Genomic DNA, 20775 nt, shown 5'->3' on the forward strand with positions numbered 1-20775 from the left:
ACCGATCTTTATTTATCTCTGATTTATCAATGATGTCGCTCTTCTGCTGGGTGAATTCTTTGATCTTATATTTTTTTTATTTGTATTATTGTTTTCTTTTTTTTTATTTTCAACCTCTACGCAAGACGACACCATTCTGATATACTTCTTGCCTTCTATTCTGACACTGTGTTAACAACCTCCGAACGAGCTTCAATGCCATACGAATACTCCTTCCGTGGCATCCAATTACTCTTAAAATGCTAGTAAATCAAAGTGCATGCTCTTCATCCGATCGCTGCCGCACCAGCCCCCCGACCTGCGTTCACTACTCTGAACGGTTCTGACTTAGAATATGTGGACAATTTATAAAAACCTAGGTGTCTGGCTAGACTGCCGAGAATTGAACCCTGTGGCACCCCCATAGAGACTGCCAGAGGTCAGGACAACAGGCCCTCCGATTTGACACACTGAACTTTATCTGAGAAGTAGTTAAACTTCTTCGGGATCGGTGTCCCTTCCACAGGACGGTTGAGCTAACGTAGGCTAATGCGAATAGCAGGAGATTGTAAGTAACAAGAAAATTTCCCAGGACATAAAAATATCTAATATTGTCAGAAAGCTTAATTTCTTGTTAGTCTAACTGCACTGTCCATTTTGCAGTAGCTATTACAGTGCTCTAATTGCAGGTTTCTAGCACTTTCTTCCCTTCTCGTGGTGTTTGTACTGCATAGGCTAACAGCAGCTAACAGCTCGCTCGAGTGTTTGCTTGCCGAGGCGCTGGTATCATTAAGGATGACTTTCCTAAGACAGGCCACTGAGCATTGCTTGGGAGAGTTAAAGATTTCTCTYGACAGAGAATAATGAGGCTATTGATTGTCCCTAAGAGATATTTACCCAAGTCTACCTCCAAAACCACAAAGAGCATCGACGACAGGAGAGAATGTGAGAGGAGCAGTTTCCGCTGTATGCTAGCCAAKAGATTTTATTGTTATTATCTCAATAGAAACAACTGGAAAGAGGCATTTAAATACCTTATGCTTCAATGTTCCTCTCTGACAATAAAGTATATATCTTTACATTTTAAACAATGTCATGGCATGTTACTTGGGTGAGGGTTGCAGCATGTAATCCAATAGTTTAATTAGTGTGATGGTGTACTGTAAGTGGAAATGTTATACATTGACAACAAGCAGGAAATATCAGTGTTTTGGATCAATTGTGTTCAGTGTTAACTACAGCAGGACAGGCCAGCGACTTATGTGTAGCTCCAGAGGGATCCATCCTCAATACATCAAACTGCCAATATATTCTGCTAAGGTAGCAACATTCTTTTACAGTGATACACAATGCTCGATATAAGTACTGCAGTTTGATAAATATATTGATTGAGACTTTATTTAATTTCTTATTTGTTTACTCTGCATTTTTTGGGAAAGGGGCTCGAAGGGTAGATTTTCACGGTAAGTCTGCCCTGTGGTTTAGACTAGAATGGGACAAAAATGTTGATTGGAAGTAACAACAATACGGCCCCCCCTGTTTTCTGTCTTCAAAAAAAGGATTTAGTCTCGAAATATCTGTAGACATACTAAACACTGGTGTGTAGTCTAATAGTGTGTATTCTCTCTTCTATTGCAGCTTTAAAAGACAATATTTGTTGTGTAGAGGCATTGGCGTATAGTGTTAAACATTCAATATGACAACCAGAAGTGTCTTGTGACACACAAACGTACTTGCGGGAGCTTGTTAACCCAACCATAAGAATCTGTTCTCTCTTTATAATTATTCGAACCTCTCAATCCCCATCCTCGTGTTCACAGGCATCCACATCGTCAGCAAGACAGCACCAGGTGTTCGGGCCAGTACAGGAGTGGAACCAGAACGACACGTACAAGCCCGTACTCTCCGACACCCGGATCACTCTTCACCTGGCCATGGAAAGTAAGACACCGCGGCCTGGGGGGCAACCAGTGTTGGACCTGTATAGGAGTGCTCAGTGTGCTATGTCGTGTGTGTCGTGTGTGGTGTGTGTGGTGTGTTAGTAGCCTGTGTTAGTAGGTCTCTATGAATTAACATTCGTTGCGGATCGTCCCCTCCTTTTTCCCCTTCTTTCTCAGGATGATGCAGTTTTAAAGACGTGGGGCAGGTGTGATGGAGGGGGAGAGGGACTGAGATATTGGGTCTGATTTCAGAAGTCAGCAGTCAATTAAAATGCCTACTACTGACTGCTTCTTTCTAATGTGTGTTAATGGTTTACAAAAACGGAGTAGTATTATGATGAGTCATACCATGGATAAACTAGGTTAAGGTACGCCAATCCAGTTTTGTGTGACGTTGTTTAACTAGTTTAACCCTTTGGGTAATACATGCATGTGCTAATCACAAACTATTGTAAAATGAGATAATGCTGTATTGTAGTCTCTTAGAAGTTTCACTTCAATCTTTTTTTTTTTGGAAGAGGCAGACTTTTGTTCTGAGTTCCTCTGAAAAGACTGTAGATATAACTCTGACGAGTGCTTTGAAGGAGTCCCAAGTAGTTGTTGTAACGAACCTGGAGTGTTGGGCTTCAGGAGGCCATGGCTCAAGGCTCAGAGAGGATTCACAAAGTATTTTGAGCTCAACAGGGAAAGAGAGACTGAGTGAACGCAACAGGCTTTTACCTTCTCTTGGATTGTCAATAATGAATTGCTTCTTTGTCAGTATTCTCTCACCTTCTCTTTCTCAGCCTTTCTCTCTACAAATGATATTATTCACTTGAATACACATTTCTTCCCACTTTAGACTGATGGGAGTAACTTGAGTGTCAGTTGGATTCAATCTTCCTTCAATCGAAAATTTTTCTGTAACTCCAGTCGTGTTAAATCAGCCATTTCGTGTGAGGTTTTGTTGATTCAATCCATCTCCCAGAGGTAAAACTTCACACTGAATTTCAGGAATATTCTAACTTGCTAACACAATTAAGTTTTTTCCCAATTGCTAAAACACATGTTGCAAACTAGGCTGGTTTTTAATAATATTAACAAATACAAAACACATACCAACTGCAAATACCTCATATATCTGGCAAAATGAAGCACTGGCAACCAAAATAATGATAGCATTATCAAACAGCAAACGTTTAAACGAAATGGCACACACTCATATCATATTAACAGATTTTTGTCTACCAACTACACACTGTTGGGCATAAGAGAAACAGCACTCACTTTAGTTATGATTTAAATTAAATAGTTCAAATTGTGAAAATTTTCAGATAGAAGAAATATTTTGCAGATACACACATGCTGTTGAAACATTAATTTTTATTTTTCACAAACAGTCAGTGCAACATTGCACAGAGATTATATTTACATTGGACTGATAAAATATGGTACAAAACAGTAAACTGAAAAGACAATTGCTGAAAAAATGTGGCAGAAAATATTATAGAAAAAAGAGGCAGAAAAATAATAGACAGCATCTAGCCGACACAGCTGGGTCTGGCACACGCTCGTGCACATACAGGCAATTCTTCCTTGCAGACATCGAGGGAAGAATGCTTGAGTCCTTATCATCCCTGAATCGCACCCATCAATCTCATCACTGCCTCTTCCATAGCCTGCACAAGAGGCTCGCACAAGGGCTGCCGGTCGTATACCTTCACGACATGCCGAAAATAACTTTCTATGGGGTTCAGAAATGGTGAGTATGGTGGGAGGTATTGCACGAAAGAAATGGGGTGGTCAGCAACCAGTTTTGGACTGGGGCTGCACGATGAAAGCTCACGTTGTCCAATACACACAGTACGGGTTTTCGATGGTCTGCTCATATCATATGCTCTGGTGTGTATGGAATGTTGTGGAGTCTGTCCAGAAATGTGAGAATATGGGCGATGTTGTATGGTCCAAGGTTGGCATGACGGTGGAGGAACCATGCGTATGGAGATGGCAGCGCACATTGTAATGTTCCACAAGTTGGCAGGACATTATAATGGCTCGTGGCCAATGACGTTTCTCCCTTCTTCTGTTCTTTGCTAGGTTGAACCAGCCCTATCTATAAGAAACTCATGTGGATTGCATGAGCATCCATTTCCAGTACTCCTGAAAACAAAGAACAAAGCAAAGTCATATGGTGTTATCCAGTAACGTGGAAACAATGTTGCGTGTAGTGTACTGCAGTCAATTGGTATCTCACATATTGCTCGTCTGACCTTTTGTTTTTTTGAGAGTTTTCTAAAACGGCACCTAATAAAGTTGTTTCATCTGATTTGGTTGCTTGAGAATCGAGCCAATGTGGACAGACTGACCTGTTGAATGTTGTTGAATAGGTGTTGTTTGGATGATGTGGCTTTGAATTCTCGCTACTGATTTCTTATTTTCAAAAAGAATTAAAATGGCAGCTTCCTGACCCCGGTGAATTTGGTTCCTCCACCATGGTTGCGTCTCGTCCTTAGAAGAAAAATATATATATAATAGGGCTTGGAATGCAGCCTAAAGATATTTCCCCACAGTAGAGTAAATCTACAGGAAATTTGTGCAGTTAGTGTAATGAATCAGCCATTCATGAAAGTAAACAGGTGTCACCAACACTGATACACTATGACATGGGTGTACTCAGAGTGTGAAAAATGTTGGTTACATACCTGTCTAAGTCTAAATGTCCAGATGACACAGACGACAGTAAACGGCTCAAGTTGGGCTGCACTCTCTGTCCGCCTCATTGTCAGCCCATGGTTGATGAATGATAAACTAAGGTGCTCTGTTTCATTTGAAGTTGTTGTCTTTTTGGCCATGAACTCCTCTACAGCTCTTCCCCTACTCTCATCTCCTCCTCTCATTCTCACCCTCCTCTTCCTTCTCTTCCTCTCTCTTGCAACGGCTTCCATTGTTGTTGTAAAACAGGTGCTCACTGTGGTCTTTTCATAGTGCTTTCTTCCTGATTGAAGTGGTAATAACCATTGAGGTGTTTGGCAGTGGCAATGTATTGGGCCAAATTAGCTCATGTAGTGTCATTTTGAAATGGCAGGGTGTTTGAAATGGCAAACATGTGCTTCATGTCAGATTGTTGTGTCTTATGCAGAGAACGCGTGTGCAGTGCATTTAAAAAGTGCGTCAAGCAGAAATGTGTTTAGACTTTGGAGACTTGAGAAGAGTTTTTGTCTCTGTGTGTCAGTTTAAATAATTGTGCTGTGCATGTAATTTTTAGTGTGGTTAGCAATTGGAAAACTGTATATCCAGAGTGGTAGGCTACAAAACGACAGCCAATGATGAACTACCGATCCCTACTCACTCAGAGCTATAAATAGCTTTTGAATGAGTGAGTGTAGGAGGGAGGGAGGAAGGATGGAGGGAGGGTTAGCTAGATGATTTAGGTAATGTAATGGTCATGATGATGATGCTCTTTTCTGTTAGTCTAGCTGTGTGTGTGGTGTGTGTGTGTGTTGTGTGGTGTGTGTGTGTGTTGTGGTGTGTGGGTGTGTGTGTGTGTTGTGTGTGTGTGTAGTGTGTGTGTGTGGTGTGTGTATTAGCTCTCTGACACACTACTAACCCTCCCTCCATTTCCTATTCGGGCCTTGATTCCTGATTGGCAGTGGATCATATTTCTAAATAGATTGCAAGAAAATCTTCATTAATGCATATTGAGAGATTGTAGAAGCTGTTTGCATGGAGCGGCGTGCACGTACTGAGGGAAGTCTGGTATCTCAGTGGTCGTTTATCATACTAGTGCTACTTTGCTGAAAGTTGTTGTGTTGTTTGTTTTGTCTATGTAGATGGATCCACATGCATACATCAGTCTATATTTAATATTACTGTGGGGGATGATAAATAATTACCTCTGTGATTGACAAGTCTGGTCARGGGAGGGAGGGGCCCCGTCCTGCCTCACTAGCCGTGTCCATCCCGGGTGGCCGTTTTTCTATGACGATGTCAAACGTGGCGCCTATTAGTGCCACTTATACTGGTAAGGTGATACGACTGAGGGCCGTCAATGTCTGCTGCAGTATGGGTCTTATTTAAAGCACAGTCATCAGGTTTACCCCAATCACATTTCCATCCTGGATGGGTTATCGTAGGAAGACGTTTTGACTAAGGAGGCAAGGAGCCATGACATCTCGCTCTCGCTCTCTCTCGCTCTCTCGCTCTCTCGCTCTCTCTGTTTCTCTCTCACTTTGTGAGTGGGTGTCTCGTGGATGTGACAGTTTATCAGTTTTAACGTCCAGCGTTGTAATGTAGTCACAACAGTGGTGGGCAGTTGATGGGGACGCAATTTAAGGGAGATTGGTTTGTGACCAGTCTGATGTCTGTCAGCATAGCCGTGGCAAGATATTTGGGGTTGGGGGTGCTGTGAACTTTTTGTTGACTGTGGGGTTGCGGGGATTATTTTTGCCTGCACTACAGACAGCTATAGCAGCCAGCTAATACAGCACTAGTAAAGGCCCAGTGCACTACTTTTGTGGAAAAGTCAAATTTTATATATATACAGTATATATACACTACCGGTCAAAAGTTTTAGAACATCTACTCATTCAAGGGTTTTTCTGAATTTTTTACTATTTTCTACATTGTAGAATAATAGTGAAGACATCAAAACTATGAAATAGCACATATGGAATGGATAATTTCATATGAGATACCAGCCTCAGAAATTGCAGCAGAAATAAATGCTTCACAGAGTTCAAGTAACAGACACATCTCAACATCAACTGTTCAGAGGAGACTGTGTGAATCAGGCCTTCATGGTTGAATAGCTACAAAGAAAACACCACTACTAAAGACACCAATAAGAGAAGAGACTTGCTGGGCCAAAACACAGACAATGGAGCTATGGACTGAGAAAATGTGTCCTTTGTCTGGCATCCAAATTGGCCGATTTTTGGTTCCAACCGCCGTGTCTTTGTGAGACGCGGTTGTGTGTGAACGGATGATCTCCGCATGTGTATTTTCCACCATAAAGCATGGAGGCGGATGTTATGTGTCGGGGTGCTTTGCTGGTGACACTGATTTATTTAGAATTCCAAGGCTCACTTAACCAGCATGGCCTACCACAGCATTCTGCTGCAATACACCATCCTATCTGGTTTGGGCTTAGTGGACAGTCATTTGTTTTCTCAACAGGACAATGACCCAACACATCTCCAGGCTGAGTAAGAGCTATTTTACCAAAGAAGAGAGTGATGGAGTGCTGCATCAAATGAACTGGCTTCCACAATCCCCCTCAACCAAATGTAGTGAGTGGGTTGAGTTGGACTGCAGAGTTAAGGAAAAGCAGCCAACAAGTGCTCAGCATATGTGGAACTCCTCAAGACTGTTGGAAAAAAGCATTCCAGTGAGCTGGTTGAGAGAATTACCAAGATGTGCAAAGCCTGTCATCAAAGGCAAAGGGTGGCTATTGAAGAATATATTTTATGTTGTTTAACACTTTTTTTTTCTACTACTGATTCCATATGTGTTATTTTCATAGTTGTTGATGTTTCCACTATTATTCTAACAATGTAGGAAAATAGTAAAAAATAAAGAAAACCCTTGAATAGGTAGGGTTCTAAAGCTTTTGTCGGGTAGTATATATTTGTATTAATATATATATTTTGTTTTTTTTCAGCGGTGTTGCGCACCCTCAGCTATGTCTGTCAGGGGCATTTTGGGTACTGTTTAGGTGCTTGAAAAATCAAAAAATCAAACATCATGAATCTGTTTGGTGGTTGATTTGGCTAGTTTTAGTGTCTGTTTAAGAATTTGTTCTCTATTTCTCCATAGGTAGCAGGTACAAAGCATGCTGATCGCAAACAGGGAGCTAGACAACCAGGTGAAGACCTACATCACCTACAACAAGGGCCGTGATTTGGAGGTTGCTGCAGGCCCCGGCGACAGACCTGGCTAGGGCAACGACATACCACTGTATACTGGTGATTATACTGAAGCTAACAGGAAGGCTCATCGTTGGGGTGATCATACAGATACTAAGACTCTTGAGTGCTTTCCCAGACCCAGATTAAGCCTAGTCCAGTAGTTTAAAAAGCATACTCAATAGATAATCTCCAATGACAGTTATTTGAACCAGGAATATGTGTTCAGTTCCCTTCAAGTTATGTACATCCAATGAGAAACAGTCGCGTTACATCACACACTCAAGTAAGTTTGCCTTACCATCTAACGGAAAGGGAATAACCTACCCAAATCACATTTAAACTATGATATTCAAGAATGAACTGTGTACACACTCCTTGTTATTTACAGTTATTAGTATATTAGGTGCCTATCTCTCCTTTATCACCACGTGAGGCGTCTGTAAAGGATGGACTATGTAGAAAAAATTAACTGTGAGACATTAGCAGTCTGAACGATTCTCGTAATTCCCCTCCTCCTCGGACGGAGAGGAGAGGGGATCTGAAGACCAATGTGCAAGCAGGTCATGATGACATAACTGATCATTTATGAATTACAGAAACGAACACGAAACACTTGAAAATTCAAAATAACAAACACGACGTAGACAGACCTGAAACATGAACTACATACATGAAGAACGCAACGAACAGGTACACGACTACAAACAAAACGCTACAGTCCCGTGTGGCACGAACATACATACAGACACAGGAGACAACCACCCACAACGAACAACTGTTGAAACAACCCTACCCTAAATATGACTCTCAATTAGAGGAACGCCAAACACCTGCCTCTAATGTGCAAGCCATACCAGGCAACCCTTAAAACCAACATAGAAACAGACAACGATAGAATGCCCACCAAATCCACGTCCTGACCCAACTAAACACATACAACAACTAACATAAATAGTCAGGAAACGCTGGACATAACCCCCCCCTTAAGGTGCGAACTCCGGCGCACCAGCACAAAGTCTAGGGGAGGGTCTGGGTGGCATTCTGACCATCGGTGGTGGCTCAGGCTCCGGACGCTGGTCCCCACACCACCATAGTCACTCCCCGCTTCTGTATCCCCCTCCCAATGACCACCCTCCAACTAAACCCACCTAGATGAAGGGGCAGCATCGGATAAGGGCAGCAGCTCCGGGATAAGGGGCAACAGCTCCGGCTGAGGGACTCAGTCCGGCTGAGGACTGCCGGCAGGTCCGGGCTGAGGGACTCCGGCAGGTCCGGCTGAGGGACTCCGGCAGGTCCGGGCTGAGGGACTCCGGCAGGTCCGGGCTGGGACTCCGCAGGTCCGGGCTGAGGGACTCGCAGTCCGGGCTGAGGGACTCCGGCAGGTCCGGGCTGAGGGACTCCGGCAGGTCCGTGCGCTGAGGGACTCCGCAGGTCCTGGCTGAGGACTCCGCAGGTCCGGTCTGCGAGCTCTGAGGCTGATCCGTCGGCGAAGGCTCTGGCTGATCCGGTCTGGCGAAGGCTCTGGCTGATCCGGTCTGGCGGAAGGCTCTGGCGATCCGGTCTGGCGGAAGGCTCTGGCTGATCCGGTCTGGCGGAAGGCTCTGGCTGATCCCGGTCTGGCGAAGGTCTGGCTGATCCGGTTCTGGCGGACGGCTCTAGCGGCTCCTGTCTGGCGGCGGCCGTCTAGCGCCTCCGTTGCGGACGGCTCTGTAGGCATGGCAGACGGGTGGCTTTGCAGGCTCATGGCAGACGGGCGGCTTTTGCAGGCTCATGGCAGACGGGCAGTTCAGGCGCCGCTGGGCAGACGGGCAGCTCAAGCGCCGCTGGGCAGACGGCAGTTCAGGCGCCGCTGGGCAGACGGGCAGTTTCAGCGCCGCGGCAGACGGGCAGTTCAGGCGCCGCTGGCAGACCGGGGCACACCTGTAGGGAGGAGACGGAGAGACAGCCTGGTGCGATGGGGCTGCCACAGGACCCACCAGGCTGGAGAGACCTACAGGAGGCTTGATGTTAAGAGGCACCTGAAGGACCGGGCTGTGGGGGAGTACTGGAGCTCTGGTGCGCAGCCTTGGCACCACTCCCCCAGGCTGGATACTACACCAGCCCGTACCCTCCAGAGTGCAGGCACAGGTTGAACCGGGCTGTGGATGAGCACTGGAGATCTAGTGCCTACTACGCGCACTTCTCTCTTAGGCTCCACTACCACATTTGCCCGGTACGAGCGGAGCGTAGGCATAGGACGCACTGCACCCTCCCAGCGCTCCGGAGACACAGCACGCAGAGCCGGCGCAGGATACCCTGGACCGAAACTGCGTACCGGAGACCAGACGCGCTGAGCAGGCACAATACGCCCCGGCTGGATGCCCACACTCACATGACACTTTCGGGGGGCTGCTCTATAGCGCACCGGGCTATGGGCACGCACTGGCGACACCGTGCGCTTAACCGCATAACACGGTGCCTGACCAGTGACGCGTTGCTTATAATAAGCACGAGAAGTGCGCTCAGGTCTGCTACCTGCTTAGCCACCACTCCTCTCTAGCCCCCCCCCAAAAAAATTATGGGCGTTGCCTCTCGACCTGTCCCGCTGCCGTGCTGCCTCCTCATATTCGCGCCGTTCAGCTTTCGCTTTCTCCAGCTCAGCTTCTGGGGCGGCGATACTCCCCAGCCTGTGCCAGGGTCCTTCTCCGTTCAAGATCTCCTCCCATGTCCATGAATTCCTGGGATCTCTGCGGTTGCTGTCGCTGCCCTTTTCCCCGCTGCTTGGTTCTGGTAATTTGGTGGGTGGTTCTGTAACGATTCTCTAATTCTCCTCCTCCTCGGACGAGGAGAGGAGAGAGGATCTGAAGACCAATGTGCAGGCGAGGTATGATGACATAAACTGATATTTATTGAATTACGAAACGAACACGAAAACACTTGAAAATTACAAAATAACAAAACACGACGTAGACAGACCTGAACATGGAACTTACATACATGAAGAACGCACGAACAGGTACACGACTACAAACAAACGCTACAGTCCCGTTGTGCACGAACATACATACAGACACAGGAGACAACCACCCACAACGAACACTGTGAAACAACCTACCTAAATATGACCTCAATTAGAGGAACGCCCAAACACCTGCCTCTAATTGGAGCCATACCAGGCAACCCTATAAACCAACATAGAAAACAGACAACATAGAATGCCCACCCAAACTCACGTCCTGACCAACTAACACATACAACAAACTAACATAAATAGGTCAGGAACGTGACAAGCAGTAAGAGTTCATACTGCTTAAAAGCCTAGGAGGCAATTGTGGGGGCTGCACGCTGTACGCTGAGTGGGCTACAGGTTGAATACGATTGTGCATTTATGTGACATTTTTATTACAGATTCTATTTGATTACCCGGTTAAATTCCTGTTGCCCTTGGTGTCCTTACAGCAATGTCATACTATGAATTGGCAAAGATGAAAGAGCACATTTTGGGGGGGCTCTGTGAACAGATAAATTGACTTCTGTTTTCGGCTCGCCCCTGAGACTTGTTTTATTACTTTCTTTTTTTATTTAACCTTTTTTAACTAGAAAGTCAGTTAAGAACAAATTCTTATTTACAATGATGGGCGCTGGGTAATTAAAAAAAAAATATATATATAGGACAAAACACACATCACGACAAGAGAGACACCACAACACTACAGAAAGAGAGACCTAAGACAACAATATAGCATGGCAGCAACATATGACAACACAGGATGGGAGCAACACAACATGACAACAACATGGGAGCAACACAACATGGCAGCAGCACTACATGGTTGCAGCACAAAACATGGTACAAACATTATTGGGCACAGACAACAGCATAAAGGGCAGGAAGGTAGAGACAACAATACATCACACAAAGCAATGACAACTGTCAGTAAGAGTGCCCATGACTGATTTTTTGAATGAAGAGATTGAGATAAAACTGTCCAGTTTGCGTGTTTGTTGCAGCTTGTTCCAGTCGCTAGCTGCAGCGAACTGAAAAGACAAGCGACCCAGGGATATGTGTGCTTTGGGGACCTTTAACAGAATGTGACTGGCGGAACGGGTGTTGTATGTGGAGGATGAGGGCTGCAGTAAATATCTCAGATGGGGGAAGTGAGGCCTAAGAGGGTTTCATAAATAAGCATCAACTGTCACGATCCTCTTCCTGGAAATGACTGGACCAAAGCGCAGTGTGGTACGTGTTCATGATATTTTATTAAATCAGAACACTAGAACAAAAATAACAAAGAGAAAAACGAACAGTTCTGTAAGGTAACTAAACTATACAGAAAACAACTACCCACAAAACACAGGTGGGAAAAGGCTGCCTAAGTATGATTCCCAATCAGAGACAAYGATAGACAGCTGCCTCTGAGAACCACACCCGGCCAAACACAAAGAAATAAAAAACATAGAAATAAAGAAACTAGAATGCCCACCCTAGTCACACCCTGGCCTAACCAAAATAGAGAATAAAAGCCTCTCTATGGCCAGGGCGTGACATCAACCAGTAGGTATTGTGACGGGTATACAGAGATGACCAGTTTACAGAGAAGTATAGAGTGCAGTGATGTGTTCTACAAGGAGCAGTGGTGGCAAATCTGATGGCCAAATGGTAAAGAACATCTAAGCGCTCGAGAGCATCCTTACCTGCCGATCTATAAATTACGTCTCCGTAATCTAGCATAGGTAGGATTGTCATATGAATCAGGGTTAGTTTGCAGCTGGGGTGAAAGAGGAGCGATTATGATAGAGGAAACAAAGTCTAGATTTAACTTTAGCCTGCAGCTTTGATATGTACTGAGAGGAGGACAGTGTACCGTCTAGCCATACTCCCAAGTACTTGTATGAGGTGACTACCTCAAGCTCTAAACCCTCAGAGGTAGTAATCACATCTGTGGGGAGAGGGGCATCCTTCTAACCAAACCACATGACCTTTGTTTTCGAGGCGTTCAGAACAAGATTAAGGTTATAACCAGAAAGGTTAACATCAGTATACAAAACACTCTTCCTTAACCACATCTCAGTAATGACCAACACATCTGGATTGGAGCTGTGAACCCACACTTTCAATTGATCCATTTTAGGTAATTAGATTATAGTGTTAACGTGCAGAAAACCCAGGCTTTTACGAGAGCAGAAATCTGTGAAGCAAATATCAGAGCACAAGTCAGAATTGGGGCTAGCAACAGTAGRTGGRKCAGGGTGTACGTGCACATTTCCAGATATCATCAGCAGTAATACAATCAAGGCACGGCAGAGGACAGGGAGAGCTCTGCAGTGTTGATTTATAACATTTGAATGTGCATTAGATGGCAACAAGATCATATTGTACAGCAATTTCAATCAGGTAACATGAATACAAAGCCGGCGAGAGGTGGTCATAATAAGATGGGAGGCCAAAAGTCTGTGTAACCAATAGAGAGTCAGAGTCCCAAGTGTGGGAACAAACATAGTCTGTCCCACGGTTGGGCAAACAAGAAAGTTCACAGTCCAACAAAGCATGCAGAAGTCATGAGGCAAATAGAAAAATAGCAAAATGCACAAGAAAAATACGACTTGGTGCTAGCCATTGTAAGTTCATAGTCACTTGCCCAACAGTGCGTGTGTGGTGGGGGTACYTGTACCAGACAGGGGAGACAGGCCAGGGCAGACAGTGAACAGATCGCCAGGTAGAATCCAAGCAGCAATGCAGCAGRCAATGGGAGTAGGTGTCACACCCTCTTGGGAGATGATTTTATTTCTGGAGGCAGATTTCTTGTARAAAATGCCAGTGGATGGTCTCTGAACAGCGGGAGGGGGCTTCAAAGGCATCTGGATGTGGGTGGGGTAGACTGTGAGACTCCTGCCATTTGTTGGGCTTAAAGGCTTCGACACCTCTCACTTCACACCTCAGTGCTAATTGAAGTTGTATCTGGTCTGTCTCAGTCCCAGGGCAGATGGTGTCCTCAGGTCTCTGCTGTTTGTTTGCCAGGGCACTCTCTGTATAGTTTGGGAAAATGAATCATTGGTAGTAATAATACTTCCAGGAAATTTTGTCCAAAATTAGGTTGTAGGTTTGGAGTTTTGAATCTGGAGTGAAGGTTATGCTGTTGGAGGGTAGTATCCTGTATATGTCCCTGACAAATAATCCAAGTTTGTCTAACTCCAAATCTATATTTTTGTAAAACAACATATTGAAAAATGTGAGCGCTCACATGCAGCTGTGTCTCTCCCTCTCTCTCCCTCTCTCTCCTTCTCTCCCTTGACTTAATGATTTTATGTAATACTCCCTGTATTAATGACTGATAACGACAATTAAGATAAACAATGGAGAGGCAGCACGTTTTTTTAGAGTGAGGCTGTGGGAATTGTCTTACTTGTGTTTAGTTTTATTCATGTTTTGTTTTGTTAACAAAATATAGTTTTTTGTATAGTTAATTGCCTATGTTAGCATTGTTATTAGAATTTGGTGTAAATGTAACTCACTGGAAGACTTCAGAATTCAAAAGATTCTATTAGGCATTATCTTCAGGCTTTCTGAGATGAAAGCTTAATAAAGACCGCATGGCAGCTTTTCTTTTCCTTATCTAAAGGACCTTCTCTTGAAATAAAAAGCACATGCTTTGTGCACCTTTAAAGATCAACCCTGTAGTGTTCTATGTAACACTGGGGATTTGATTGACCAGTGTATAATAGCTTCGTCAAATATAATGGACTGTCTGTCATTTCTCAGCCCTTCTGTTCGCTCCATCTCCAACTGCAGACGTCTGAAAACCCCTACTTGTCAGGCAGCATATCAACCAAGGCCTCAGCACCGGGAATCATAGTGGCCACAGGTGAGAGAATACAGAATGAACATTTGATAGATAACATTACCTTATTGTTCACTTATGTGAAAATGTATTTGGCTGAATAGAGAGACATCTGTTCAATTTAGGTAATGGTACAAAAGGAGAATAGCTGTCTATCTTTTCCAGGTCAGTGCTGAAATTCCATTTGACTGTGAATATTATGATGATTATCCAATCCCTAACATTACTGATAGGGATCTGCAGGTCCTGCTATAAACAACTCATCTTCAACCGTGTGGGAAAATATTGTATCTTAGCAACAACCACAAAAAATGACTTACATCCAGGAATATGCTTTCTTGATCTCTGTCCACAAACAATATTTGCTCTGTCACCAAAACAATAGTTTGTCCCCTCCACCTATCCTCTAATCTCTTAATGGATCTGTGAGATCCCTAAGCCACCGGGAGCCTGTATAAATGTACTGAATCTGTCCAGAGACACGCTATAGCACTTCTGATGTTGTCCTTACTGACATTTTGGTGATGCAGAGTCAYCCGGTTTATTTAAGTAGGCCAGTGCAGACTGAGGACACAACATATTATGTTTGGTGACCCTGACAAACACGATGCAGCTCAAAACTCACGCCTGACACTGAACAGTGGATGGGAGATATTACAAGGCATCAAAAAAGTGGAGAGATATGCTCAGAGATTAAAATGTTACAACATTGCTTCAGAAAAACKGAGAAATATCCATCCAAGCATGAATGGTTGTTCTTCTCTTCTCTGCATCTWTTCTTCATTTTAATTTACACCATCTTCATATTTTCAGCATCATTTGAATATTGAACTAATTCTTTGTTGCATTTTTATCACAGGGAATATTGGGTCTGACCTGTCGTACAATAACGTTGGAATGTTCATCTCATCTGATGCTGGTAACAACTGGAGACAGGTRAGTTTAGGCTGAATTTGGGGGTAAAATCTAAGGCATTCTCATCTAAGGCATTCTAATAATATATTTSAATATTGTAGTTTGGAGAATAAGTATTTTGGACTGCTGTCTCTGCCTTTTGATCATGAGGTCTTTTAAAACTCAGTATTCAGCTAGATGTGTACAAGGTAACTGTATGTAAATCATATATTATATTGAATTGYCTGTGTGCCCTCTTTCAGATATTCGAGGAGGAACACAATGTCTGGTTTCTGGATAAAGGAGGGGCCCTTGTCGCTGTGAAACAACCAACCGCCCCCACTAGACATTTACAGTAGGTTTAAATCTAATTCAGTGTTTGTATCTCTGTAAACTGGTATAACATGTTAGTACTTCTATTGATGTCAAGAAAACGTTTTTAATGTTACTTTATATATGATTAAAGGCAGTATTCAAGGTTGGAACAACTTGCAAAGCACAAACATATGCAATAAATATACAAACATGTTGTCAAAAATCTAAATTGGGGGGAAAGTGTTTTTCTTCACCAAGTCCCCCTTTTAGTACTTTAACACTGACCATCATATTGTAAATTGGAGCGCCCACGTTTTGCCTCAGTGAAGACCAACTCAACTGAAACCACATCTCTCTTCTTCTTATATCACTTTAGAAAAACATTTAGARATTACTTTTAGCACCAARGTGTGGAGGATTCCTTCCTTCCTGGTTGTGTCTCCAAGATGATTTCAGTGCACTAGTGGAGGAAAGGAACACAGAAGCCCTCATATCAAACCAGGTTTCAAATAGTATTGTTTTCTTTCAGCATTTAATTGAGACATTTAATTGTCTAGAGTGGCAGATGGGTGGGGTTTGCACTTTTGGGCCAATTCCATTGGTTCCATTAGGCCAGGTAACGGGGGTTAGCTAAAAGTATTCTGAAGATAGCAAATGCTATTTGAACCCAGGCAAGCGCTGTAGAAACCATCATCTCTCTCTCTCTCTTCTCTCTCGCTCTCTCTCACACTCTCTCTCTCTCTCTCTCTCTCTCCTCCCAGCTAGTGTAACAGTAAACATTTCCTGACCCTGGTATCCTCCTAATAGATGTGTATCAATGCTTTGTCTGTTGTCTGAGTTTATAGCCAGATGAAGGCATGCTGACTGACGGAGGATTAGATGGAAGCTGCAACAAGGGGGCTGCTGCTTCTTGCATCCTAGAGCAAGACTGTGCATTGTTGAGTGTTGTTCCCAACCTTGTCACACACAGTACTACAGTGTTCTCACATCTGAAGTGATGTTGATAAGATGTCAGAATCAATACAGAACAGGCCCGGAGGATGAAAGTTGCCCAATCTCTTTTTTATATTTTTATTTGTCTTCCCACACCTCTCCGCCCTGTTTTGTAGTCGTTAGAACATGAAACAGTTATATTCTGGTTTGTTTTGTGTTGTTGTGTTATTTCTTCTACATCACTTCACTGTAGACTAAGTAAACTCAAGACCTATGACGTTGTTGTTTTCCCTTCAAGTTTTTTGCCTCCACGCTTTGATAGTCGAACGCAGTTCTGTTGTTTTATTCTTCTTCTATTCAACAGAACGTTTGTTAACTGTAGTCAATTAGACCCAACCTGAGATTCAGCGACTGACTGTCTCTGGAGACTATTCACTCCACTGATCTTCCATGAACCCAGTCGACACACTGTAATTGAGAGCATCAGGGCTCGTATTCAGAGTAGCAATGCTGATCCAGGATCAGATCCCACYGGTCCGTATAATCTCATTCCTTATGATCTAAAAGGTMAAATTGATCCTAGATCAGCACTCCAAGTCAGAATTATGAATATGGGCCTTGTTGTTACTGCCAGTCTGAGATGTGAATGGCTGCATCCCAAATGACATCCTTTTTCCTAGTAGGCTTCAGTACTTTAGACCAGAGCCCTATAGGCCCTGGGTACCATTTGGGATTCAGTCAAAGTGTTATTGTGTTGTGACTCTGTTACAGAATAAGTTTTGATGAGGGGCGTCAGTGGACCAGACACAGCTTCTCCTTGGTGCCTCTGTTCGTGGACGGGATGCTGGTGGAGGCCGGGACAGAGAACCAGATCATGACGTGAGTCGGGACAATAGARTAATCGAGGGATGACGTGCAGTGATGAATGATCTATAGACGGGGGATGACATTTTTTTGTCCTCCGTAGGAAGTCTTAGAGAGATGGAGAAAAGGAGGGATGACGTGTTTAATCTTTCTGTCTTCCATTGTTTTGGGACTCTGTTCCTTTTGGTGAAAGGGAAGGGGATGGAGGGATGAGATGGATGACATAACTTGTCTCTCCATCTCGTTCTCTTGGGAACCCTGTTCCTCTTGGAGGGAAGATATGAGGGGATGGGGAGGAATTTTAATTCAACGAATGCTGATGTCTCGTCTTTATTAACAGACGTTTAAATGGGAGAAAATATTTGATTCATAAGGGTTGTCAGTTTGTTAGCTTAGGACTGAATTCCCCATTTGATTGACATATTTAACTCGGAAAATTTWATTACTCATAGACTTAACGTAATTGGTGAAAACTTGTAGCACTGAAAACCCTTGTCGAGTTATATTAACTTGTGTATCCATCCTTTGGTTTCTCAAGGTTTTTTGGACATTTCAGCCATAGGTCCGAGTGGCAGCTTATCAAGATAGACTACAAGTCCATCTTCAACAGGAAATGTACAGAAGGAGACTATCAGACGTGGCACCTTCACAACAAGGTAAGACCTCTTAAACAGGAAGTCGGTCCAACTTATCAATATGTGTCCTTATTACCTAATAACAATGTATTTACATGGTAGTTAGGGACTGTACATTATTCATAATGACGATACCTGTAGGAAATCGGACCTCTCTGAAATAAAAATGGATGGCCCTTCCTTCAGTAAAATAGATTTTTACACAACCTTCCCTTAATGGTAAAAAAAAAAAAAAGTGGCCCTCCCCTGTACCCAAAATAATAATGAAAACATAAAGTGGATAGCAGAGAACATGCCTACCATTTACACTCACTCCTGGGACAGACCAGAGCCTTTGTATTGCGGTTTTAGAAACCGTTCTTCATTTTATTAGATGGCAAAGTAGCTAGAAGGTTGTGGGTTCAAAGACCACCCCCGGAYAAGGGTAGTGGTGAAAAKATATCAATTAAATTAACAAAAGCACTGAATGATATATGAACTTATTTGCTCCCCCCCCCAAAAAAACTTTTATTGACACATTTCATGCAATTCTACCATATTTACTGACTGAATGCACTAAGATCCTTTTAAAGTAAAATAGAGCATGACAACGAATGAGCGCATGCTGCAGCACCAGAGACGTTTTATTTCTCTACAGGCTATTGTTAAAAATAGAGGACAGTCTATGTCTGCAACAGTGCTAAAGTTGTCGATCAACTGTAAAGGTGAAGCACACAAGAACCCATTACAACTGAAGTACATGATCATCAATATTAATTTGAGAAAAAAGCCATAGTTATTGTTACACACAGCAACAACGACAAAAAATATTTTTGGGAAAATTGTTTTCTATCTTATTAATGATATTATCAGAATCTTGGTAAACCCAAGTCAGACTGTGTGAAGTAACAATGCTTATTGTACAACAGGGGCAGGCCAGACACAGTCAAGGCAGACAGGGTCGATAATCGATAGGTATGGGACGCAGGCAGGTACAGGGTCAGGACCAGGCACGAGGTCACGGGGTGGTACAGCGTCCAGTACCAGGCAGCAGTCGGTCAAAGGTCGGTGTGGGTACAGATCACAGACAGGCAGAGTGGTCAGGCGGGTGGTACAGGTCAGGAACCGGCAGAGTATCAGCGGGTGGGACAGTCAGACCAGCAGAGTGTAGCGTGGGTCAGTCAGGCACAGAGGAAACGAAATATACGAGCGATGTGCAGGGCGGGCCGGGTACAGGAGCAGACCAGGCAAGTAAAAAAAACAACGTGGAGGCATGAGAAAAAGAGACGAGACTAGGAATAACAGGAGCTGAGCAACCAAAAGACTCGGCTCTAGCTGACACAAACAAGATTGAACTGGCCCACAGAACAGACAGAAAAACACAGGATAAATACCAGAGGATAAACTGGGCGAAATGGACACCCCGGACACCTGGAGGGGGTGGAGACAAGCACAAGGACAGGTGAAACAGATCAGGGCGTGACAGATATTGTTGCTGCAAAATAGATTTGCGTAGACTGGGATTAGGGCATGGGAGTATAAGAGCATCTGATARGCTAAATTAACAAACTAGGCATGCATACTGTAGCTAACCTCATGATCCTCAAACCACAGACTAGCCAAACTCGTGTTTCTATTTAATTCGAAATAATTTATTTTATTTTATTTTATACAGCCTAAATGCGAAATGTACTATATAGGCATGTTGTTGAAGTGCTGTTGTTGATGTGTTGTTAAAATGCTGAGCTCCTGCCAGCCTGTAGCATGTCACAAATGTTTCTCAATGGATTTCTTARATGGCTAAAGCCTGGAAATAATAATGATCTAACAATAATACGTTATTGTTCCTTCTTAGGCTACCTGGCTTGCTCCTGACTGATTTTAGAGTTAATATGTTGTTTAGTAGCCTGTTGAAATGTTGAACGTCAATTGATAGACAGAATCACACATTACTTCCCAAAGAAAGTGCATTTTTTGTCTCCACGGTTGTAGAAGGTAGCAGCCTCTACATGTCATAGAGACAAACCAAAGATATCCCATATGCATCAGAGTCTCTTCTTTCCCCAGCATTTTACAGCTTGTTTCTAGCATAAATAATTCCGGATTAAAGTGTCCTTACATATCACTTTATATAATCAGGTCCATACACTTTTATTTCCAAAGTAACGAGCTAACTAGGGGGTAGGCCTATGCTTTTAGCCATGTTCTTTAACAAAAGCCACAATACCCTCAAATACCCCCTGATTTTGAGCCCTGGTTTTAACTTAATAACTTCTACTTGCTACGCATCCCGGATCCGGGAGCACCCCCATCAGTAAAAAAAGCTGACTAGCATAGCCTAGCATAGCGCCACAAGTAAATACTAGCATCTAAATATCATTAAATCACAAGTCCAAGACACCAGATGAAAGATACAGATCTTGTGAATCCAGCCATCATTTCTGATTTTTTAAATGTTTTACAGGGAAGACACAATATGTAAATCTATTAGCTAACCACGATAGCAAAAGACACAACTTTTTTTTCCCACCAT

At 43.4% G+C, this 20775-nt stretch overlaps 2 protein-coding genes across 2 annotated transcripts in view; both read left to right on the forward strand.

Annotated features, from left to right (window-relative positions):
* The window catches only part of LOC139022646 (VPS10 domain-containing receptor SorCS1-like), a 498675-nt gene that overhangs the window by 196736 nt on the left and 281164 nt on the right, over positions 1-20775 (forward strand). The window lies entirely within an intron of this gene.
* LOC111975065 (VPS10 domain-containing receptor SorCS3-like) overlaps positions 12000-20775 on the forward strand; it is a 48013-nt gene continuing 39237 nt past the window's right edge. The window contains exons 1-6 of the mRNA XM_070446124.1: positions 12000-12023; positions 14544-14646; positions 15482-15558; positions 15780-15871; positions 17536-17643; positions 18167-18284. Coding sequence (XP_070302225.1) covers positions 12000-12023; positions 14544-14646; positions 15482-15558; positions 15780-15871; positions 17536-17643; positions 18167-18284 — 522 coding nt within the window. The remainder of the gene's footprint in view (positions 12024-14543; positions 14647-15481; positions 15559-15779; positions 15872-17535; positions 17644-18166; positions 18285-20775) is intronic.

This window comes from Salvelinus sp. IW2-2015, linkage group LG1, assembly GCF_002910315.2.
Source record: "Salvelinus sp. IW2-2015 linkage group LG1, ASM291031v2, whole genome shotgun sequence".
Lineage (NCBI taxonomy): Eukaryota > Metazoa > Chordata > Actinopteri > Salmoniformes > Salmonidae > Salvelinus > Salvelinus sp. IW2-2015.